General features: G+C 39.8%; 3 protein-coding genes and 1 pseudogene across 3 annotated transcripts; 1 reads left to right on the top strand and 3 right to left on the bottom strand.

Moving 5' to 3' along the window:
• Window positions 1–5,441: 5,441 nt before the first annotated feature.
• On the bottom strand, window positions 5,442–7,938 carry LOC103950605 (putative receptor protein kinase ZmPK1). The gene has a single exon (XM_009361839.3). The coding sequence runs from the start codon at window positions 7,921–7,923 to the stop codon at window positions 5,530–5,532; it is 2,394 nt and encodes a 797-aa protein (XP_009360114.3). The 5' UTR covers window positions 7,924–7,938; the 3' UTR covers window positions 5,442–5,529.
• A 733-nt stretch (window positions 7,939–8,671) lies between these two features.
• Window positions 8,672–11,303, bottom strand: LOC103950616 (putative receptor protein kinase ZmPK1). The gene has a single exon (XM_009361848.3). The coding sequence runs from the start codon at window positions 11,181–11,183 to the stop codon at window positions 8,775–8,777; it is 2,409 nt and encodes an 802-aa protein (XP_009360123.2). The 5' UTR covers window positions 11,184–11,303; the 3' UTR covers window positions 8,672–8,774.
• Window positions 11,304–14,441: 3,138 nt separating this feature from the next.
• LOC103950627 (protein MRG1-like) lies at window positions 14,442–17,787 on the bottom strand. The gene is made up of 10 exons (XM_048580548.1): window positions 17,363–17,787; window positions 17,184–17,234; window positions 17,000–17,013; window positions 16,519–16,664; window positions 16,118–16,158; window positions 15,854–15,955; window positions 15,687–15,763; window positions 15,197–15,369; window positions 14,928–15,012; window positions 14,442–14,781 (listed from the first exon to the last, which is right to left on the bottom strand). Exons 1-10 carry the CDS (start codon window positions 17,576–17,578, stop codon window positions 14,691–14,693), a joined length of 996 nt encoding a protein of 331 aa, XP_048436505.1. The 5' UTR covers window positions 17,579–17,787; the 3' UTR covers window positions 14,442–14,690.
• Window positions 17,765–18,773, top strand: LOC103955164 (annotated as a pseudogene).
• Window positions 18,774–19,649: the final 876 nt, after the last annotated feature.

The raw sequence follows: 19,649 nt of genomic DNA, 5'->3' as shown, positions 1-19,649 counted from the left end.
TGTGTACTCAAAGACATATTTTCATGAATCTTGTAAAGATCAATCAATAAGTCCTTCACCCCATTTGTGGCACTTTCAACCTTTTCTTCATCCTCACCAAATTGTATCTCAAAATAGTCAACAACTTTATCTAATTTGTGGCGAGGGTCAAGCACAAGTGCTATAAAAAGATATTGATTCATGTCCTTAAATGAACCCCAATACTTGTCATATTTTTCTTGCATCAACTTGGAGATCATAGACAAAAGTTCATCATCTTTGTTTTCATGCAAGAGACTTTTGATCTTAAACAAATCACCAAAAGTAGTATGAACGGTTGGAGTATTAGAACAACATACTTTTAAAGTGACTTCATAAAAAGGTCTCAAAAAGATTGCAAATATCCCCGCCTCACTCCAATCATCCATCGAAGGTGGCCCCTCCCTCATATTATCATGATTGTCTTTAAAAAAGTACGGAAGGTAATGACCATCATCTACTTTTAATCTATCAAAAGCCATCTTGAACTTTAAAGCCGATTCCAACATTAAAAATGTGGAATTCCATCTAGTAGGGACATCCAAAATCACAAGCCCTTTGCTCTCTATTCTCACTTTCTCAACACACCTTTTAAAGCTTTCCAACCTTTGAGGTGAAGATCTTACGTATCTAACCGCATTACGAATGCTTTGTATAGCCGTATTCAACAATTTTATCCCATCATTCACAACCAAATTGAGGATATGAGCAACACACCTCATATGCAAATATTTTCCATCATGCAAGAGTGCATTAGGAATCCCCCACCCACTTATTCGGTGCACCAAGTCCCTTAAACCGGAATCATTTGCGGAAGCATTGTCAACCGTAATGGTTAACACCTTCTCTATACCCCACTCCACTAAACATTCCTCCAAAAGTTGAGCGATGGATTCTCTTTTATGATTTGGAATAACACAAAAATTCAAAATCTTTTTATGTAACATCCAATCATCATCAATAAAATGGGCGGTGAGAACCATATAATTGGTTTGTTGAATAAAAGTCCATGTGTCCGTTGTTAGACACACCCTAAATGTCTTCAATTGACTCTTCAATTTATCCTTTTCGGAATAAAACAAGCTAAGTACATCCTTAGCAATTGTCTTACGACTAGGCACTCTCCACATAGGACATGCTTGCATGCAAAAAGGGCGAAAACCTTCTCCTTCAACAAAAGTAAAAGGCAACTCATCTATAATTATCATCTCAACACAAGCCTTAGTTACTTCCTCTTGAGAAAAACCTATAGCTTCCAACTTATCTTTCGTGCTAGCAAAGGTTAAGATCTTTTGCCTATTTGTGGCAAATATTTCCTTATTAGGACTGTAGCTTCTACATCTTACTATATGGTTTCTTAAATTAGTTGTACCATTTTTATCTGGGTCGGCCATATATGATTGAGCGCAATACTTGCACAACCCCTTAACTCTACCACCCTCAATTTTTCTTTCAAAGTGCTCCCAAACTTTAGACCTTTCATGACTTTTTAATGATTCCAAAAGAGCTTCTTCTTTACTTACTTGGTCATTTTGGTCACCTTCTTTTGGAGTTGCATCGGCGGGATTTCCGGATCCACCAAGAGAACTAGGAGTTTGTCGAGGTGCCACCATGGTGTTTGGAGGCGGAGTTGATTCACCAATGTCCATCTAAAATAAGAGAATCATACAATTAATTTTTCAAATAAGAGATTCATTACAATTAATGAATTAATTATTAAACACAAGGGCAAAAGTAATAGAAAGATATGACTACTTACTTCCGATGGTATACTCGAAGATGAGTTTGTTTGATCATGAGGGCTATTTGATTTTGATCTCATTGAGTTTGAACTTGAGCTTGAGGCCCTTGAGATCTTTGACGCCTTTGCGTTCATCTAATTCACACAAAACAATAAGAGGATAGTAGTTAGTACTACAAACTTATACAAAAGTAAATGTTAATCAAAACTAGCAAGCACATTATTAAATTTAAGTCATAAACAATGTTTTCGTACTATTCATCTAAGACACTATATCGTTTGGCCATGAATCCGACTCTCAGAAGAACTAGGCTGTCCCATGTGACATGTGCCTCCATCCTGCCCAATTCAAACATTACCGATTACCCCATCTTTGGGTTCGAGCTAAATCTTTATGCAAATATATCTTGAGAAGATGCAATTTCAAAAATGACGGACTTCAAACTTTTCTGTAGGCAATCAGGGTTGAGAAACCCAGTTGGCCTTGTGGAATTGATAATTTGATAGTGTAATGATCAAGTTGTCTGTCCTATAGAGTATATCATACACCTCAAACTATTCGTCTTTCTCCTTGAGGTTTTGTTACTCAAACAACCAATGAACTCATGAGATACACACAAAGTTATTTACAAACACTTCAAAACAAACTTTTGCTTTGAAGAGAGAATATATGTGTTCCTAAGGGTGCAAGAAATGAATCAAATGGTAGAGAGAAGGGTGGTTCCAATTATCGTGCGAAGCACATGGAATTATGCATGCTACTGCTTCATTCGCGGCTCACACGGTTTTATGAAACCCCAAGACCTAACCTTTTGCCAACTAATCCTCCCTGCCTATTGAGTCTTGACCAAACCCAAAAACTAAAGGAGAAAAAAAAAAGAAAAAGAAAAAAGAAAAAGGATACATACTCTTTTTGAATGAATGTCGACCAGCTCATTAAACAACACATGGACCACCTCTAAAGTCAATGTTATCAACTGCTACAATTGTTTGTAAATACCATATTAGCCTCTTGAGATGTGCTTACGTAAGTGTTAGAATAATTGGGCAGAGTTAAGAGAACTGTCATATACTTATACACGTATGTCTTAAATACACAAAGCGAGTGAGAAAGGAAAAACTAGTCTCACTGTCACGCACTCATACGAGTCATATGGATGTCCCATAGAGGCGGAACAAAAAGGAGCCTGAACCTTTCATGATTTCCGAACAACCTGAACCTGAACCTTTCATAACTTGACCTAACAACCTGAACCTAAACCTTTCATAATTTAACGATGCCAAGTCTTGAAATGACCCAACAACCTGAACCTTTCATAACTTGACCTAGATCTTTGGCAAAAGGCATGACATGTTACCAAAACAAACACTTTATGATACAAATCTGATCAGCAGAAGAACTCACACAGCTTATACGTTTCAAAACCAATTTTCTTTCAGGAGAACCAAAAGAAGGAACTTTCAACAAGGTGCATCCAATTAACCAAACAAAACTTGTAAAGCTTTACAAGCATATCTTAGCCTACAGACAATTCAAATGATGAACATAATAAAAATCCTTACTTTAGTTACAATTTTACAAAATTAGGGTCTTTCCTTCAAAATTAGATTTTATTAGCATTCAAATTAGGGTCTATTTTCATAATTTCAAGCAATTGGATCTTTTCCCTCTTTGTTCTTTGGATTAAAATTTCACCAAAATTCAATACAATCATGTATTTAAAAAAAATGGAAGAAAAGCCCTAATTTTAAACAAATTGAATGAAGACATGAATTGGGGGAAACAGATGGGTTTCAATCGAAGTTTTCAAACAAGAAATAATAGAGAATTTTTGAAGCACCTAAGTCACTTCTAATGATAACTCGCCCGACGCCCACTGCCAATTGTTGATGAGAGTGCTCTGACCTGTTTAAGACTCGAGCTTTAGAGGTTTGGTTTGAATGTAGAGCAGAAAATAAAACATGAGAGTCACTAACCTTTTGCTATGAGTGAGAATGGTCACCACCGCTGGCGCTAGCTGGGAATGAGAATGGTCATAGCGAGAGCTTGAGAGAGGATGAATTAGGAATGAGAATGGTCACAGTGAGAGCTTGAGCCTTGAGAGAGAATGAGATTGACAGAGTCTGAGAGAGAGATGAGGCTGAGAGAGGATGAAGAAGACCGAGAGCGGAGAGACTGAGAGCCTTGGGAAAACAGGCGAGACCGAGAGCGGAGAGACTGAGAGAGGATGAAGGAGACCCTAGGTTTAGGTTACACTCGAGGTAAAACGGTGGCGTTTTAGAATTAAGATTGTTAATTAATAAAATAGCATAAAACGATGTCGTTTTGAAGACTTCGGTTCGGTTCGGTTCCCGAACCCCAAAAATCGAAACCGAACCAGACATTATTCGGTTCGGTTCGGTTCAACAGATTCAGTTTGATTTTTTTTTTGTTCGGTTTTTTCGGCCTCGGTCCGGTTTTCAGTCCGGTTTTTTTCGGTTTTCGGTTTTTCCAACCCACCCCTAGTAGCTCCTTCACTTTGGCAAGTGGCAAGGAGAGCACCTTCTATGTTTCTTGTGGTTTGTGTGGTTAGACAAAGGACCACAGAAGGAAGCTCGACCTTTGTTTCTCATGGTTCTTTGATGATTCATAGCATGGCTTTTTTGTCGATTGTTACAGGATCATCAGAAAGTGGTGAGACCATTTCCCTCGTGCGGTGCACTCTCAGTGGTCTTTGACTTGCAAGGTTTAGTCCTCGTAAGACCAACTCCAATTGTTGGGGTTAAGGCTTAAAAATTTAAGCTAGAAAATTGTAAGCCATGATAAACTAGAAATTGTTTTGTCTCCTCCAATGGTTATGGCTTAAAATTTTAGCCCGAGATTATTACATAATGATTTTCATCTAATTTTTTCTGGTAACTTTAAAAAAAAAAAAAAAGATTTATATAGACTATCCTAATTTTTTTTCATGAACATTTTTACCTAAAAATTTAAATTCCGATAAATAATGGAAAATCAAACAACATACCCCATTCTTAAACCCAAATCCATAATTCAATCTTACAACAAATACTAATACAAACGAAAATTAAAACACTACATAAAAATTAAAACACGATAATTAAAACAATAGACATTAGTACATAAAAATTACAAAAATTAGGTACATGATCTTTTGGAATCTTGAAAAATTTAGGATAGGGAAGAAATAGTTTTGAAAGTGGATAGAAAGAAAAATGGGAAGAATTATGTGAGAAAAGTGAATTTCTTGTCGATGTTTGAACAAAACATAAGTATTTATAGAGTTTTTGATGAAATTGATTTACCAGTATAACTTTTTTTTTAAATTGTTATAGCCGTTGGATTTAGTTTTGAATTGTCAAATATTTTTTTTTGCCGTTAGATTTAATCTCATTTAATTACAATAGTTGTATTCTAAGTAAAAAAAAAAGTTTGAAATATGACCTTTGGATAAACCTTTCTAGCCCCATCAACTCACAAAAGAACCATTGCTAGTGGCAGACAACTCTGTCCACATGGACTCCGCCATGTTCTGTTTGGCGTGTGGCGAGTTGGTCTGGGTTTTGGGCTTCAGTTGACAGCCCACACACGCTGGAGATGATTTGGTTGGTCCAGAAAGAATGAAGCCAAATTTTTAGGGAAATCTAGGTTTAATGAGTTTGGCGACGGCACTGATTTAGGTGGAGGCGATGGCAAAGGTAACATAGTACAGTAATAGTATGCACAACATTACATGTATACGAAACAAACAGAGGTGTAATAAGACCACTCAATGATCTCTGTCTTTGTGAATCCGCAGGAGCTTTTCAACCACTTGGGTCATGGTAGGTCTTGCATTTTTGTCTTCCTCTACACATTGCAAAGCTACTTCCAACAGAATCTCCATCTTCCTCGCATCATAATTCTCTCCAAATGAAGGGTCTACGATCTCTCCTATCCTTGATCCAATCCCACCACTTCCATCAACCCTCTCCCTCACCCAATTAATCAGTCCTCTCTGCTCACCCTCAACGCCACCAACGCCAATGGTAGGGTTCTTCCCAGTCACCATCTCCAACACGACAATCCCATAGCTGTAAACATCCACTTTCGACGTAATCGGCTGGTTGTACACCCACTCCGGTGCAATGTATCCTCTCGTTCCTCGTATCCTCGAAATGCTCGAGTTTTCAAGGCCGCCCCTGTTGATTAGCTTGGAGAGTCCAAAATCTGCAACCTTTGGTTGGTAATCTGAGTCCAAGAGAATGTTTTGAGGCTTAACATCACAGTGCAAAACCCACTCCAAACACTCTTCGTGCAGATAAGCAAGGCCTTTCGCAGTCCCGACAGCAATCTCAAACCTCTTCTCCCAATCGAGAGCATTGGAAGATAACTTATCAGCCAAGGAACCATGCTCCATGTACTCGTAAACGAGAAGCTTGTGCTTTTTCTCTGAGCAATATCCCCACATCTCAATCAAGTGCATATGGTTCAGCCTCCCAATTGTGTTAGCTTCACCTAGAAATTCAGCTTCTCCTTGATCAGCCTCGCTAAGAAGCTTAATCGCTGCAACTCTTTGATCAGCCAATACGCCTTTGTACACGATTCCTCCAGCCCCTCTTCCAATCTCTTCACTAAAGCCCCGTGTTGCCTTCTTGAGCTCGGCAAAGCTAAATCTTTTGAACCCTGTTCCAGCAAGAACATATCCCTGCATATCCTCGTTGGAATTTCGCCGAGTAGTATTGCTTAACAATCCCCAAACCAAAAGGATACAAATGATCTCAAACCCGCCAACTCCAATGGCAAACCAGAGCAGGAATTTCACTGAACTAGCCACACTGCTTTTCACATAATTTCTATTTAGACCAACAACTCTGCTTAAGCAGCTTAACCTATACTCTTCCTGGGGCTTTTGATAATACGAAACATGGGTTTTCGGCACTCTCAAATACAGGTCCCCAAAAAAGCTAGGGGACCTGTATCCATTGAGCAATACCGTCTTGGGGTAACAGCTAAACATCGGTCTGTTAGGGATGCGAGAGTATTGGAACCCTTTGCAGTTACATAGTTTCAAGCATAAATTCTCACAATCCGTATAGGTGTAGTTTTCAAAGTAACCGTAATCATACCCGAAAAACTCAAGCTTTGAAAGTTTAAAGAAAGTTGACTCACCTTTGTTGCAAGTGTAATTAAATTGAGGCTCACAACCATAGTACCAATCAGTATGATTTTTCATCTTGTAACCCGGAATACAAGAGCACTTTCTACCATGAAATGGATCATAGCTGCAGACGCTGTTAACTCCACAAACGCCGTGAATTTTACATGGATCGGAGAAGACTTGCGCTGAAATGCTCCATTTGTCTCCAGGCTTTTCCCGACTATACAATCGAACATTTCCATCAGAATCAACCGTCAATCTTCTCTGCAATCCTGCACCATAATCAGCTGCCATTAACGTGAAATTATCAGACGAAGTAAAGTTGCCTAACGAATCAAGCACTGCAGTTCTGCTGCTGTTATCCGTGGACCTTCCAGCACTCTGGCCTGTAAGCCATGGCTCAAACCAATAGACGCTTGAAATCTCAACACCATCAAAAAGTAGACGCAGAAGGTTGTCATTGTCAAAGAAAAGCTTGTAGAAGCCAGAGGAGAAGTTGCTCTGGCTTCTCATGGAGACAATCATTGTGTTTCGGGTGAGCGGTTGATGTGGAAGAAGGGTGTCGGTTGGAAAATCAAAGCTCTGCCATAAAACGACACGATCAAGGTTTAGTAAAACCAGATTGCCTGAGTTCTGGAGGGACAAGTGAGCTGGCGAGAGTGAAGTAGTGGTTGTTGCCCAAACAATAGACTGTCCGGCATCGGTCAAGATGAGATTGCCAGAACTTTGGAGTGAGAGCTTTGAGTATTTCCCGTTCACCGGTTGGTCGCGATTCGCCATCCAAACAACCGTGCGGTTTTGGTAGTGAGTGGAAGAAGGCTCGGTGAACCAAATGGCGAAGCAAAACGAGTTGTTGCCAACTTGGTGAAAGCCGGCAGTGAAAACCCCATCCGGTGAGATTAAGACATCATTGGATTTCTCCGCGGAGAGGGATGAGCCTCTACGCAAAGTGTCCGATGCTGAAGACGAAGGAAGGGGACTAATGGCTAGAGAAAGAAGAAAAATGAGAAACAAGGTGTCCATGTGACCAATGAATGAATCCAACATTGAGAGTTGCAGTGCTTAATAAACCAGCCCTACAACAAATGGTATTATTGCTATGTAGGACCACAGGCAACAAAGATTTCTGCTTCCAATAATTGACCAAGACTAATATGGTTTTCTGTTTCCACTCTTACTTATGGTGGTAAAAAGGAGTTTCTAATAACTCGAATGATTGGAAACGGAACTCAAGTGTGTGAACTATGTCAAGGCCGCCATATATTTTATTTGAGCAAGGGACTATGTCAAGGCGGCCATATATTTAATTTGAGCAAGGGACTATGTCAAGGCGGCCATATATTTTATTTGAGCAAGGGACTGGGGGCGTTCTATCAGGGGCTAGATTTCCTCAAACTACTTTGAGCAAGAGTAGGTAGGCTGCTTTACTGCTGTAGTAGTTAGATAACCTGGCCATGGATTGTAGTTCCGCACCAAGAGATGGTATCATTGCTATGCTGAGGAAAATTGGACTCACAAAATTATATTTCGTCTTCAAGTCTTAAGATTTTTTTAAATCATCGTTTAAATGGTCCAAAATTTCTCAATGATTTCATCATTTCCGCCATTAGGATTTTCTCAATGGAGAACAGGAGAATTGAGCAATTCCTGCTAGGGAAGTTGCGTACCCATCGTAAATTTGTGTTTTTCTACCATGATAAAACCTGTTTTCAAGACATTATCTGGTAGAAATTTGAGAGAGTGAAGTTGAGCAAGCGTTAGAAAATCGATATGACAAGCAAACATGGCAGAAACTAAACTACCAGTCAAAGGAAATAATACTGAAATTATATGTGCTACTGAGTCAAGCAAGCAACCTCACAAGACATAACTACCTAACAATCTTTGTCAAGGTGTAAAAGCATCTCAACAACTTGTCTCATGGTTGGTCTGGCATCCTTGTCTTCCTCCACACAATGTAAAGCAACTTTCAGAAGAACTTCTACCTTCTCCACATTGTATTCACCTTCAAACGAAGAGTCTATGATCTCTTCTATCTGTGGTTTGATAGAGCTAGTTCCATTTACCTTCTCCCTCATCCACGAGATCAGTCTTCGCTGCTCACCATCAAAGGCATCCCCTCCCATCATAGGGTTCTTTCCTGTCACCATCTCCAACACAACAATCCCATAACTATACACATCCACTTTTGATGTGATAGGCAGATTGTACACCCACTCTGGCGCAATGTAGCCTCTGGTTCCTCTTATCCTTGAAAAGCTTGAGTTCTTAAGCTCGCCTCTGTTAAATAGCTTGGAAAGTCCAAAATCTGCAACTTTTGGTTGGTAGTTTGAGTCCAAGAGTATGTTTTGAGGCTTAACATCACAATGCAAAACCCACTCCAAGCACTCCTCGTGCAGATAAGCAAGGCCTTTCGCAGTGCCCACAGCAATCTCGAACCTCTTCTCCCAATCAAGCACATTCGAAGACAAATTTTGGGCCAAAGAACCGTGCTCCATGTACTCGTAAACAAGAAGCTTGTGCTTTCCCTCTGAACAATATCCCCACATTTCTATCAAGTGCATATGGTTCAGCCTCCCGAGCGTGCTAACTTCAGCTAGAAACTCAGCTTCTCCTTGAATAGCTTCATAAAGAAGCTTAACCGCTGCAACTCGTTCGTCATCCAATACACCTTTGTACACAAATCCACCTGCACCTCTTCCAATTTCTTCACTAAAACCCCGAGTTGCCTTCTTGAGCTCGGCGTAGCTAAACCTTTTGAACCCGGTTGCAGCAAGAAGGTACCCTTGTTGCATATCCTCATTGGAATTTTTCCGGGTTCTACTATTTAACAAACACAAAAACAAAAGAAGACAAACGATCTCAAACCCTCCCACTCCACAAGCAAACCAAAGCAGGAACTTCACTGGCTTACTAACATGGTTTTTCACATAATTTCTGTTGAGATCAATGACTCTGTCTGTACATATAAGCCCGTAGTCTTTTGGAGCCTTTATACCAGAGCCATTCGAGAGGAGGAAGGCTTTAGGCAGTCTCAGATAGAGGTACCCTTGAGAATCCGACATGTGCCCACTTCGCAATTGCGTCTTGGGATTACAGTTATAAAAACCATTTCCACGGTCAAATGTATACTGAAACCCCTTGCAGTTATCCAGTTTCAAGCATATGCTCTCACACTCCATGTAACTGTAATTCGTGTAGGAGTTGAAATCATAACCATTGAACTCAACTTGTGAAAGTTTGAGGAAGCTAGACTCATTACCTTCCGTGTAAGAGAGATTGAATTGAGGTTCGCACCCGAAAGACCAATCAGTGTGATTTCTCATCTGATACCCTGGAAGGCACAAGCATTTCCTACCAAAACCGCGGTCATAGCTACACACGCTGTTTGCTCCACAAGTCCCATGAACCTTGCATGGATCCGAAATGGCCTGCCATGAAACCACCCATTTTTCCCCCGCCCTTTCGCGACTATACAATCGAACATTTCCATCAAAATCAATCCTCAACATCCTCTGCAACCTCGCACCGTAATCTGTTGACATAAAAGTTAAGTTGTCCGACGAGACAAAACTGCCTAAAGAATCGAGCATGGCTGTTCTGGTGTTGTTGTAGGTGGACCTTTCATTGTCCCAGCTCACGCGAGAAGGGTCGGGCCAGTAGACACTGGAGACCTCGAGACCGTCAAAAAGTAGACGGAGGAGGTTGTCATTGTCGAAGAAGAGCTTGTAGAAGCCGGAGGAGGAATTGCTCTGGCTTCTTGTGGAGACAAGCATTGCATTCCTGGTGAAGGGTTGGAGCGGAAGAAGGGTGTCGGTCGGAGAATCAAAGCTCTGCCACAAAACGACATGATCATCGGAGTTTTGTAAAATCAGGTTGCCGGAGGTGTGGAGTGTTAAATGAGCCGGTGAGAGTGATGTGGTGGTTGTGGCCCAAACGATGGACTGACCAGCATCAGTTAAGATGAGGTTACCGGTTTTGAGGAGGGATAGCTTTGAGCGTTTTCCATTGACTGGACGGTCGCGATTGGCTGTCCAGACAACGGTGGGGTTTTGGTGGCGATCGGAGGATGGTGAAGGCTCGGAGAACCAAATGGCAAAGCAATATGAATTGTTGCCAACTTGGTGAAAGCCGGCGTTGAAAACTCCATCAGGTGAAATTAGAACATCTTCTAGTTTCTCGACAGAGAGGGAGGAAGCTCTACTCAGAGTGTCGGGGGTTGAAGACGAAGGTGGAGAATAAATGGCGAGAGAGAGAAGAAAAATGAGAAACAGAGTGGCCATGTGAGGTGAGAGGGGGCAATGGGATTGGCTGCAGATAGCTGAACTAAATTAAGAGAACATGGTCATGAACTGTACGTATGTAGTTGTAGGACCACACCCGCATCAATTGGGTTGATGGAGACCAAAGTTAGAAAAACTGGACATTTTTTATGTATATCAAACTACCGCACTAAATACGATTCATTATTAAAAGAGAAAATTGAAGTAAAGATGTCCGATCGTGTTATTCGTAGGGCGACAAACAAATCTTGATCGTTGAGAATTTGCAAGACTCAAGCAACACGGTTTCCAATTGGATGATCGGAGGCCAAAGACCCATTGCCCGTGATAAGTCTATATTATATCATATATTTTACCCTAATCTTAGTATTAATTTATTAGTTATTTTGGTAGAATTTTGATCCTTTGTTATATATTTTTAATGTAAAACATTCGACTTTCTCTGCAGCAAAAAGTATTCGAACATATGAATTTTGGAGTGATTCCAATTGGAGGATGCTCATGAGTCTTTCAAGATGATTGTATCAAAATTCTAGATTTTTCTACCAAGCCGTATGACCGTGGCGATGAAATAAAGGCCCAGCGCGCAGTTTTTTCAGATTGACGTTTCTAGACATTTTGAGTATTTTGGAGGTCAAGATGGCATATTTTGAGGAAGATTCCTTTTGATGATTTGTAGAAGACGTCTTCAGCTTTCAAAAGAGACATTTTGGGACCAAATTGGAGTTGATTTGGTTAGTTAAAAGTATGATTTTCTGAAAACTCCGAATTCTAGTTCAAATAGGAAATATTTTATTTTCTGTTTTATCATTTAATTATGTTTCCTAGTTTTATTCTAAGACCTTTTGCTAGGAGGATTTTAATTAGAGCAGTATAAATAAGACTTGTTAGCCATTAGGGTTCTCTACGCAACATTGGAGGGGAGAGCACAATACTTTGGCTTTGGAGAGCTTTTAATGATTCAAGTTTATTTTCAAGGTGTTTTCTATCTATATTCTTAATAATATTTTGTTTTATGGTTGTTAGTAACTAGTTTTGTTTGCTAGGGCAATGCCTTGAACCTTAGCATGAATATGTAGTTTTTATTTAATTGCTTAAGATATTATGCATGCATGCCATGAATTATTAATCACTATGTTTTAAACTGTCTCTAGATCTTACTACTTAGCTACCATTATGATGTTTAGATAAGTAATCGGATGCAATTCGGTCAGAATACCACCGGGGGATTGAGTATTGTTTCTTGTGGTTGATAGTTGTAATTTCACCTAGGATGAATACTATGTCTTAGGGGTTGCATGGTTTTCAAAGGGTTTTCACAAAGTGTAATGAGTCATGCATGTTTATATTTGATCTGAATACCATAGACAGATTACATGTTTGATATATGTTCTAGCTTGAATACCACGAGTAGAATATGCATTAGGAAAACCTAACCTTCAAAGTTGCATGGGTAATTCATAAGTAATTGGTAAAACAACATAGGATTGTTAAGGAAACGATGAAACCTAGGCTTTTACAATTTGGCAATTTCTTGATAGGATTAAGGAAAGTAAAGAAAACAAAAGAAAACGTTTTGAAAACCAAATTGTAAAAGCCTAGGGTTCTGCCGTCCCCTTAACAATCCTATGTAGATTTATCAATTACTTATGAATTACCCATACAACTTTGAAGGTTAGGTTTTCCTAATGCATATTCTACTCGTGGTATTCAAGCAAGCTAGAACGTATATCAAACATGCAATATGTCTGTGATATTTAGATCAAATATAAATATGCATGACTCATTACACTTTGTGAAAACCCTTTGAAAAATCATGCAACCCCTAAGATGTGGTATTCATCCTAGGTGAAATTACAACTATCAACCACAAGAAGCAATACTCAATCCCCCGGTGGTATTCCGACCGAATTGCATCTGATTACTTATCTAAACATTAAGATATAGAGACAGTTTAAAACATAGTGATTAATAACTCAACGCACGCATGCATAATATCATAAGCAATTAAATAAAAACTACATACGCATGCTAAGGCTCAAGGCATTGCCCTAACAACCATAAAACAAAATATTATTAAGAATATGGATAGAAAACATCTTAAAAATAAACTTGAATCGTTAAAAGCTCTCCAAAGCCAAAGTATTGCGTTCTCCCCCAATGTTGCGTAGAGAAACCTAATGGCTAAGAAGTCTTATTTATACTACTCTAATTAAAATCCTCCTAGCAAAGGGTCTTAGAATAAAACTAGGAAACATAATTAAATGATAAAACAGAAAATAAAAGGTTTCCTATTTGAACTAGAATTCAGAGTTATCAGAAAATTACACTTTTGACCAACCAAATCAACTCCGATTTGGTCCCAAAATGTCTCTTTTGAAAGCTGAAGACGTCTTCTACAAATCATCAGAAGGAATCTTCCTCGAAATATACCATCTTAACCTCCAAAATACTCAAAATGTCTAGAAACATCAATCTGGGAAAGCTGCGGCTGGGCCTTTATTTCATCGCCACGGTCAAACGGCTTGGTAGAAAAATCTGGAATTTTGATATCATCTTGAAAGACTCACGAATATCCTCCAATTATAATCCCTCCAAAATTCATCGTTTGAATACTTTTTGCTTTAGAGGAAGTCGAATGTCCTACATTGAAAATATATAACAAAGTATCAAAATTCTACTAAAATAACTAATAAATTAATACTAAAATTAGAATAAAATATATAGTATAATATGGATTCATTAGCCTGCTTAAGGTTCTGCATCTTAGGGTTCAGGTAGCAACTTGTGGACCGTCACAATCTCACAAGATGTGACACGATTGAAAGGACAACGAGAGGCGGCTGCTGCAGAAAGAATAGGGCATTTACATGTTGGTCCTACTTAACTTTACATTAGTCTCATCTAATGTGGAAGTTGCCTGATCGTGCAGTCAACCGAAATTTATCCTTTTATGTTCCAAATTTTCAAGCAGAATTTCATCTTCATGTGAAGACATCGTTGGAAATTCAAGACAGCAATTTTGAAGAAATTATCTGCATCCACTGCTTGTGTGTGAGTGCAGATGACGGTATTGAATTAAAAAATTAACTCAATTATTTGATGTGTGAAATGAAAATTTTCCACCCTTCATTATCATGGAGGTGCTAGAAAATTAGACCTACCCAAACGGATCAGCACGGTTGCAAAATTTGACAAGAACGCCGAAGTATCGAATCCCCCAGGTAACAAACCATGATCCCTTGGCCCTCCCCCACATTAGCAGCAAGCCAATGTTGTAACTAGATTAATCACAAAAGATACAACCCCGAGGCGTAGGGCCGCAGACATTTATAAGGCATCGGCCATGTTCTAACTAGATATTTTACATGATAATATGTGCACCCAGAACACATTAAGTTTCAACGGCTGTTCAAGCCAATGAAATATTCAAAATGGTACCGAGACATCATCAACCTCTGCTCTTCCGCGGTGTTGTGTACAAAAATGTTGCAAGTGTGCCTGCGCTTAGACATCTGTTTTGTTGGTGCTGGTTTCAATATCGTCTGGTACATAATAGGGAGAAAGGAAAAACGCACTCGGGTTCGTCTGTGAGAACCTTCATGACAAGATGCATGATCAATCGGCAAGAGTGAAAATGATGTCAAAAAAGAAAAAAACTAGTGGGATTAAGAAAACCTGCGTACTATTAAGAAAAGATATAATTTTGGGTATTTATGTAGGAGAGCAAGTAGAAGTAAGTACTTGAGAAAGTCGACCAATTTTTGCTGCAACGCTTTTGATGTCTCCTCTTCAGTGTTAGCATCCAACAATAACTCGGGTAGTTTAACTGCAAATACCAAAAAATTACATCTCAAGTTGAGATCTTATGATGACCACCTCTTAATATAATAAAGACTTCAAAAGCATGAGAAACCACAAAATCAACAGCATGCTCAAGCATGATATGCATTTTTCAATACAATTCTATTTAGAAATACACCATTTGGTTACGTAGTAAAGTATGTCCATACCGAAGGGCCGTAATAGATGCTCGGCACCATAGACAGATGATGGAGAGACATCATCTGTGATTGCTTTCTCATACTGCTGACGTTCATTTTTGTACAAAAGCATTGCCGGTAGTGCTTTGTCAAAGTAACAACACAGTCCCTTCAGGATTTCTTCAACAGATTGAGCTTTCTTCCTGGATTCACATTAAGAATAGTCCATCAGCTAAAATCAAGTGCATATCTGCAAACTGGATTCTAGAAAATACAAAGGTTGAAAGTTGTGAATGTTGTAGGTCCAAATTAATTAAACTAGACCCCAAATTCCAGTTGATGGCCAACCAGTAGAATGTATGAGAAGCGTCATTGGTAAATCCTTGAGAAAATTAATTTACTCTCTCTCAAAAAAAAAAAAAAAAAAAAATCAAAATGGATAAACATTTTGTAAAATGGAACCCGATAAAAGAATTTTAAAAAATATAGGATGCCAAGGGATGGAAGAAAGGAAACTTACTTACTGTCCTTTGATCTGTAATCTAGATACTTCTTGAATATGTCATCCACATTTGGAGTACGTGGAAGTTTAACAAGCTGCAATAAAATATGGATATCGTTAACTGGGATTTCATCATGAATAAATCAAAGGTATAAATTCAGGTTTGAGTAATGAATTCAAAATACCTTGCCCAGATGAGTAATGAATTCGCAATCATCAACTAGTTGTTTCTTTAGTGTTTGTGGCATTTGAAGGACAAGATCTTCCATCGGTATGGCACCTTTGTCCTAAAATTTGAAATCAAAAGAAAAAAAACTGTAACATTCATGTTGGCCTCTAAATTAAGTACAAACTTCTGTATAGTGATGGCAAAATATCTGGAAGAGATAAGCCTGGATAGGAAATCTAAGGATGGTTTAGGACTTAGGAGACAAATGAACAGAGCATACCTTACAGACAGAGTCATTCTTTCGCTTCTTCCCTCTAGACGCTGCACATAATTTCATACCAACAGTAAGAACAATGCAGATTATATACACCTTCAAATTGCAAGAGAAGTTAATAAAACAGGATATATTTTCAGTACCTAACCTCTTGGCATCCTAATGAACGAAGAATGCATGTTGGTAAATTAGTTAACTACATTGTTACTTTTTCAGTATCCCATATCCATTACATTCACTCCTACGAAGGGTAACACTTATGACCGTTAAACCTCAAAGCTCGCCCAAAAATAGGATGGTTCATGTAACATACCAGAATTTCCACACCCTACATCTAACATTCAAGAATAAATCCAAACTTCATGATTGGGCAACAACAAAAGAAAAGTTAGAGATGATAAACCAACCATGATAACTTTTTGGTTTAGTATGCGCTGTGTGTGTAAGCTTCGCATTCTTGTCTGTTCCTTGTTTCTGGTTGAGGTACTGGTGTTTCTTCTTATTCTTGTCAGTGTTTTTCGTCAGACGATCCAACCGTGCCCACTCATCCCTACTGTTGAGAGCAAGAAAGAGAGAAAAGGTTAATAAGATAAATCAAATCAAAAGTTTCAAGAGATTTTAACCAATGAAAGCTTAAGCATTAGCCTTCATCTCCGATAAACCTCCGTCATCAGAATCAATTACAATATAATGGTCTCATAATAACATCTGCTGCGGTCTAATAAGCTAAGGTGAAAAGGACCACTTAAACTGAAGCGAAATGGCAAATGGTAACTGAAAAATGAAAAAACACACAAACTGAAGTAGGGCATGCTTCCAAATCCACCATCTTAAATCAATGAACATGAACCCAAAATTCGGAAACTTCAAGCAGGAAGGCGGGCTCACCTTTTGTTCCATCCCTGCAGGACAGAAGAACATACAATCAAGAAATGCAACCACACACAAATCAGACAGCATTTAACTTCCGAGAAAAGATACAAAATTTGAGCTTACAAATGAAATAATCACGCATTTAGTATGTTTGATCGAAGAAAATCCGAATTTATAGAACATTAGTGTTCATACTTACAGCGTAATGAACATAAAACTCCCAATCCATCTTATATCGGACATCGGTTACCTTGCAATCAAAACGCACAGCACGAGCGATCAATCAGCAAAAAGTTGCAATTGTTGTCACATTTCGGGAAACAAAGCACTAATAACCATACAGAAATACAATTCAATCGCCTGCAGAAAAGCGAGTACCTTGGCCTCGTACAGTCGTGCCTTGTGAAAGGCGAGGGCCTTCTCGCCCTCGGTAAAGGGGCAGGAATCGGGGGAAGGGGGCGAAGCGTCGTAGTTTTCGTCGTGGATCATGTCGGAATCGATCTTGATGGCGGAGCTGTCGGACTCGGTGGCGGACGAGTCAGTGTCAGTGATATGACTCTCCGCAGTCTTGGACTTGGAGTCTTTGCGTCTCATTTTATTATTATTCAGGGGCAATTTGTTTTGGCGCTAATGCTTTGCATCGAGAATTGTGAGTACATATAATGAGGTATTCGTGGAATTTGCGGAGTCAATAGCGCATGCAGATATGATCCGAAATATGGTAGGAAATGCTCTTGCATTCCAGGCTACGAAAAATGACTTATCACACTGATTGGCACTATGGTTGTGAGCCCGAATTTAACTTCAAAGGGTTCCAATACTCTCGCATTCCTTGGCAGACCGAGTTATAGTTGTTACCGTAAGACAACGTTGCTCAACGGACACAGGTCACCAAGCTTTTGGGGAGACTTGTACTTGAGAGTGCCAAAAACCCATGTGTTGTATTACCTAAAGTCCCAAGAACAGTATCAGTTAACCTGCTTAAGCAGAGTTGTTGGTCTAAATAGAAATTATGTGAAAAGCCGTGTAGCTGGTCCAGTGAATTTCCTGCTCTGGTTTGCAATTGGAGTTGGCGGGTTTGAGGTCGTTTGTGTCCTTTTGGTTTGGGGCTTGTTAAGTATTACTACCCGGCGAGATTCCAATGAGGATATATGCAGGGGTACATTCTTGCTGCATGGGTTCAAAAGATTCAGCTATGCCGAGCTCAAGAAGGCGACACGTGGTTTTAGTGAAGAGATTGGCAGGAGGAATAGTGTACAAAGGTGTATTGGCTGATCAAAGAGTTGCCGCGATTAAGCTACTTAACGGGGCTGATGAAGGAGAAGTTGAATTTCTAGGTGAAGCTAACACAGTTGGAAGGCTGAACCATATGTACTTGATTGACATGTCGGGATATTGCTCAGAGAAAAAGCACAGGCTTCTCGTTTACGAGTACATGGAGCGTCGTTCCTTGGCCAGGAAGTTGTCTTCCATTGTCCTTGATTGGGAGAAGAGGTTTGAGATTGCTGGCGGGACTATGAAAGGCCTTGCTTATCTGCACGAAGTGTGTGTTGGAGTGGGTTCTGCAGTGTTATGTTAAGCCTCAAAACATCCGCTTGGACTTAAAATTAAGAGCTTTTTGAGGATACTAGGAACGAGAGGCTACATTGCACCGGAATGGGTGTACAACCAGCCCATTACGTCGAAAGTGGATGTTTACAGCGATGGGATTGTTGTGTTGGAGATAGTGACTGGAAAGAACCCGACAATGGGCGTTGGTGGCATTGAGGGTGAGCAGAGAACTGGTTAATTGTGTAGAATTATCATAGAGACAGGCCATACGTTGTGTAGAATTATCAGAGAGACAGGTTTGTGAGGCTCACTTCCAACAACACTGATATTGTCCCCAACTTGGTAATTACCACATGCAAAATCCGTTAGATATGGGGTTTTATCACAAAAGGCTTCGGTATTAGTTGGAGTGAGATTAGGGTATTTAAACTATTCTTTTGTCATTGATATGGTCGACGTGGGACATTTCAACACGCCTCCTCACATGGGACCTAATTAGTGGGTCATACGTGGGAGATCCACACATCGACAACCACGTGGAGCGGAGTGGGATTAGGGTATTTAAACTATTCTTTTGTCATTGATATGGTCGACGTGGGACATTTCAACATGCCTCCTCACGTGGGACCCAATTAGTGGGTCATACGTGGGAGATCCACACATCGACAACCACGTGGAGCCAAGGGACCCACCGTCATCGTGTGGGGCTAAGGGGACCCACCCATCACGTGGCAATACGATACGTGGAGCCAAGGAACTTACCCACACATGGGGCCAAGGGACCCACCATCATCGCGTGGGGCCAAGGGGAACCACCCATCACGTGGTAATACGGTACGGGCTCGCTCCTTGGCTCTGATACCATGTAGAATTATCAGAGATGTGTCATACGGCTCACTTCCAACAACATCGATATTATCCCCAACTTAGTAATTACCACATGCACAATCCGTTAGTTGTGGAATTTTATCACAAAAGGCCTTGGTATTAGTTGAAGTGGGATTAGGGTATTTAAACTATTCTTTTGTAATTGATACGGATGTGGGACATTTCAACAAATTGGATGAGGGAGAAGGTTGATGGAAGTGGTGGGATTGGATCAAGGATGGAAGAG

Source organism: the organism of the source record quoted next, unplaced genomic scaffold, assembly GCF_019419815.1.
Source record: "Pyrus x bretschneideri cultivar Hongxiangsu unplaced genomic scaffold, Pyrus_bretschneideri_v1 Contig1, whole genome shotgun sequence".
NCBI classification, from domain to species: domain Eukaryota; kingdom Viridiplantae; phylum Streptophyta; class Magnoliopsida; order Rosales; family Rosaceae; genus Pyrus; species Pyrus x bretschneideri.
This window is presented reverse-complemented; position numbering and strand designations above follow the sequence as displayed.

Coding starts and splice junctions, on each gene's coding strand:
- LOC103950616 (XM_009361848.3), bottom strand. CDS start 11,183: ATGGCCACTCTGTTTCTCATTTTTCTTCTCTCTCTCGCCATTTATTCT.
- LOC103950605 (XM_009361839.3), bottom strand. CDS start 7,923: ATGGACACCTTGTTTCTCATTTTTCTTCTTTCTCTAGCCATTAGTCCC.
- LOC103950627 (XM_048580548.1), bottom strand. CDS start 17,578: ATGAGACGCAAAGACTCCAAGTCCAAGACTGCGGAGAGTCATATCACT. Junction 15,764..15,853: donor TCATTACTCATCTGGGCAAG/GTATTTTGAATT, acceptor ATTTTATTGCAG/CTTGTTAAACTTCCACGTAC. Junction 15,370..15,686: donor TACAGATCAAAGGACAGTAA/GTAAGTTTCCTT, acceptor ATGTGAATCCAG/GAAGAAAGCTCAATCTGTTG.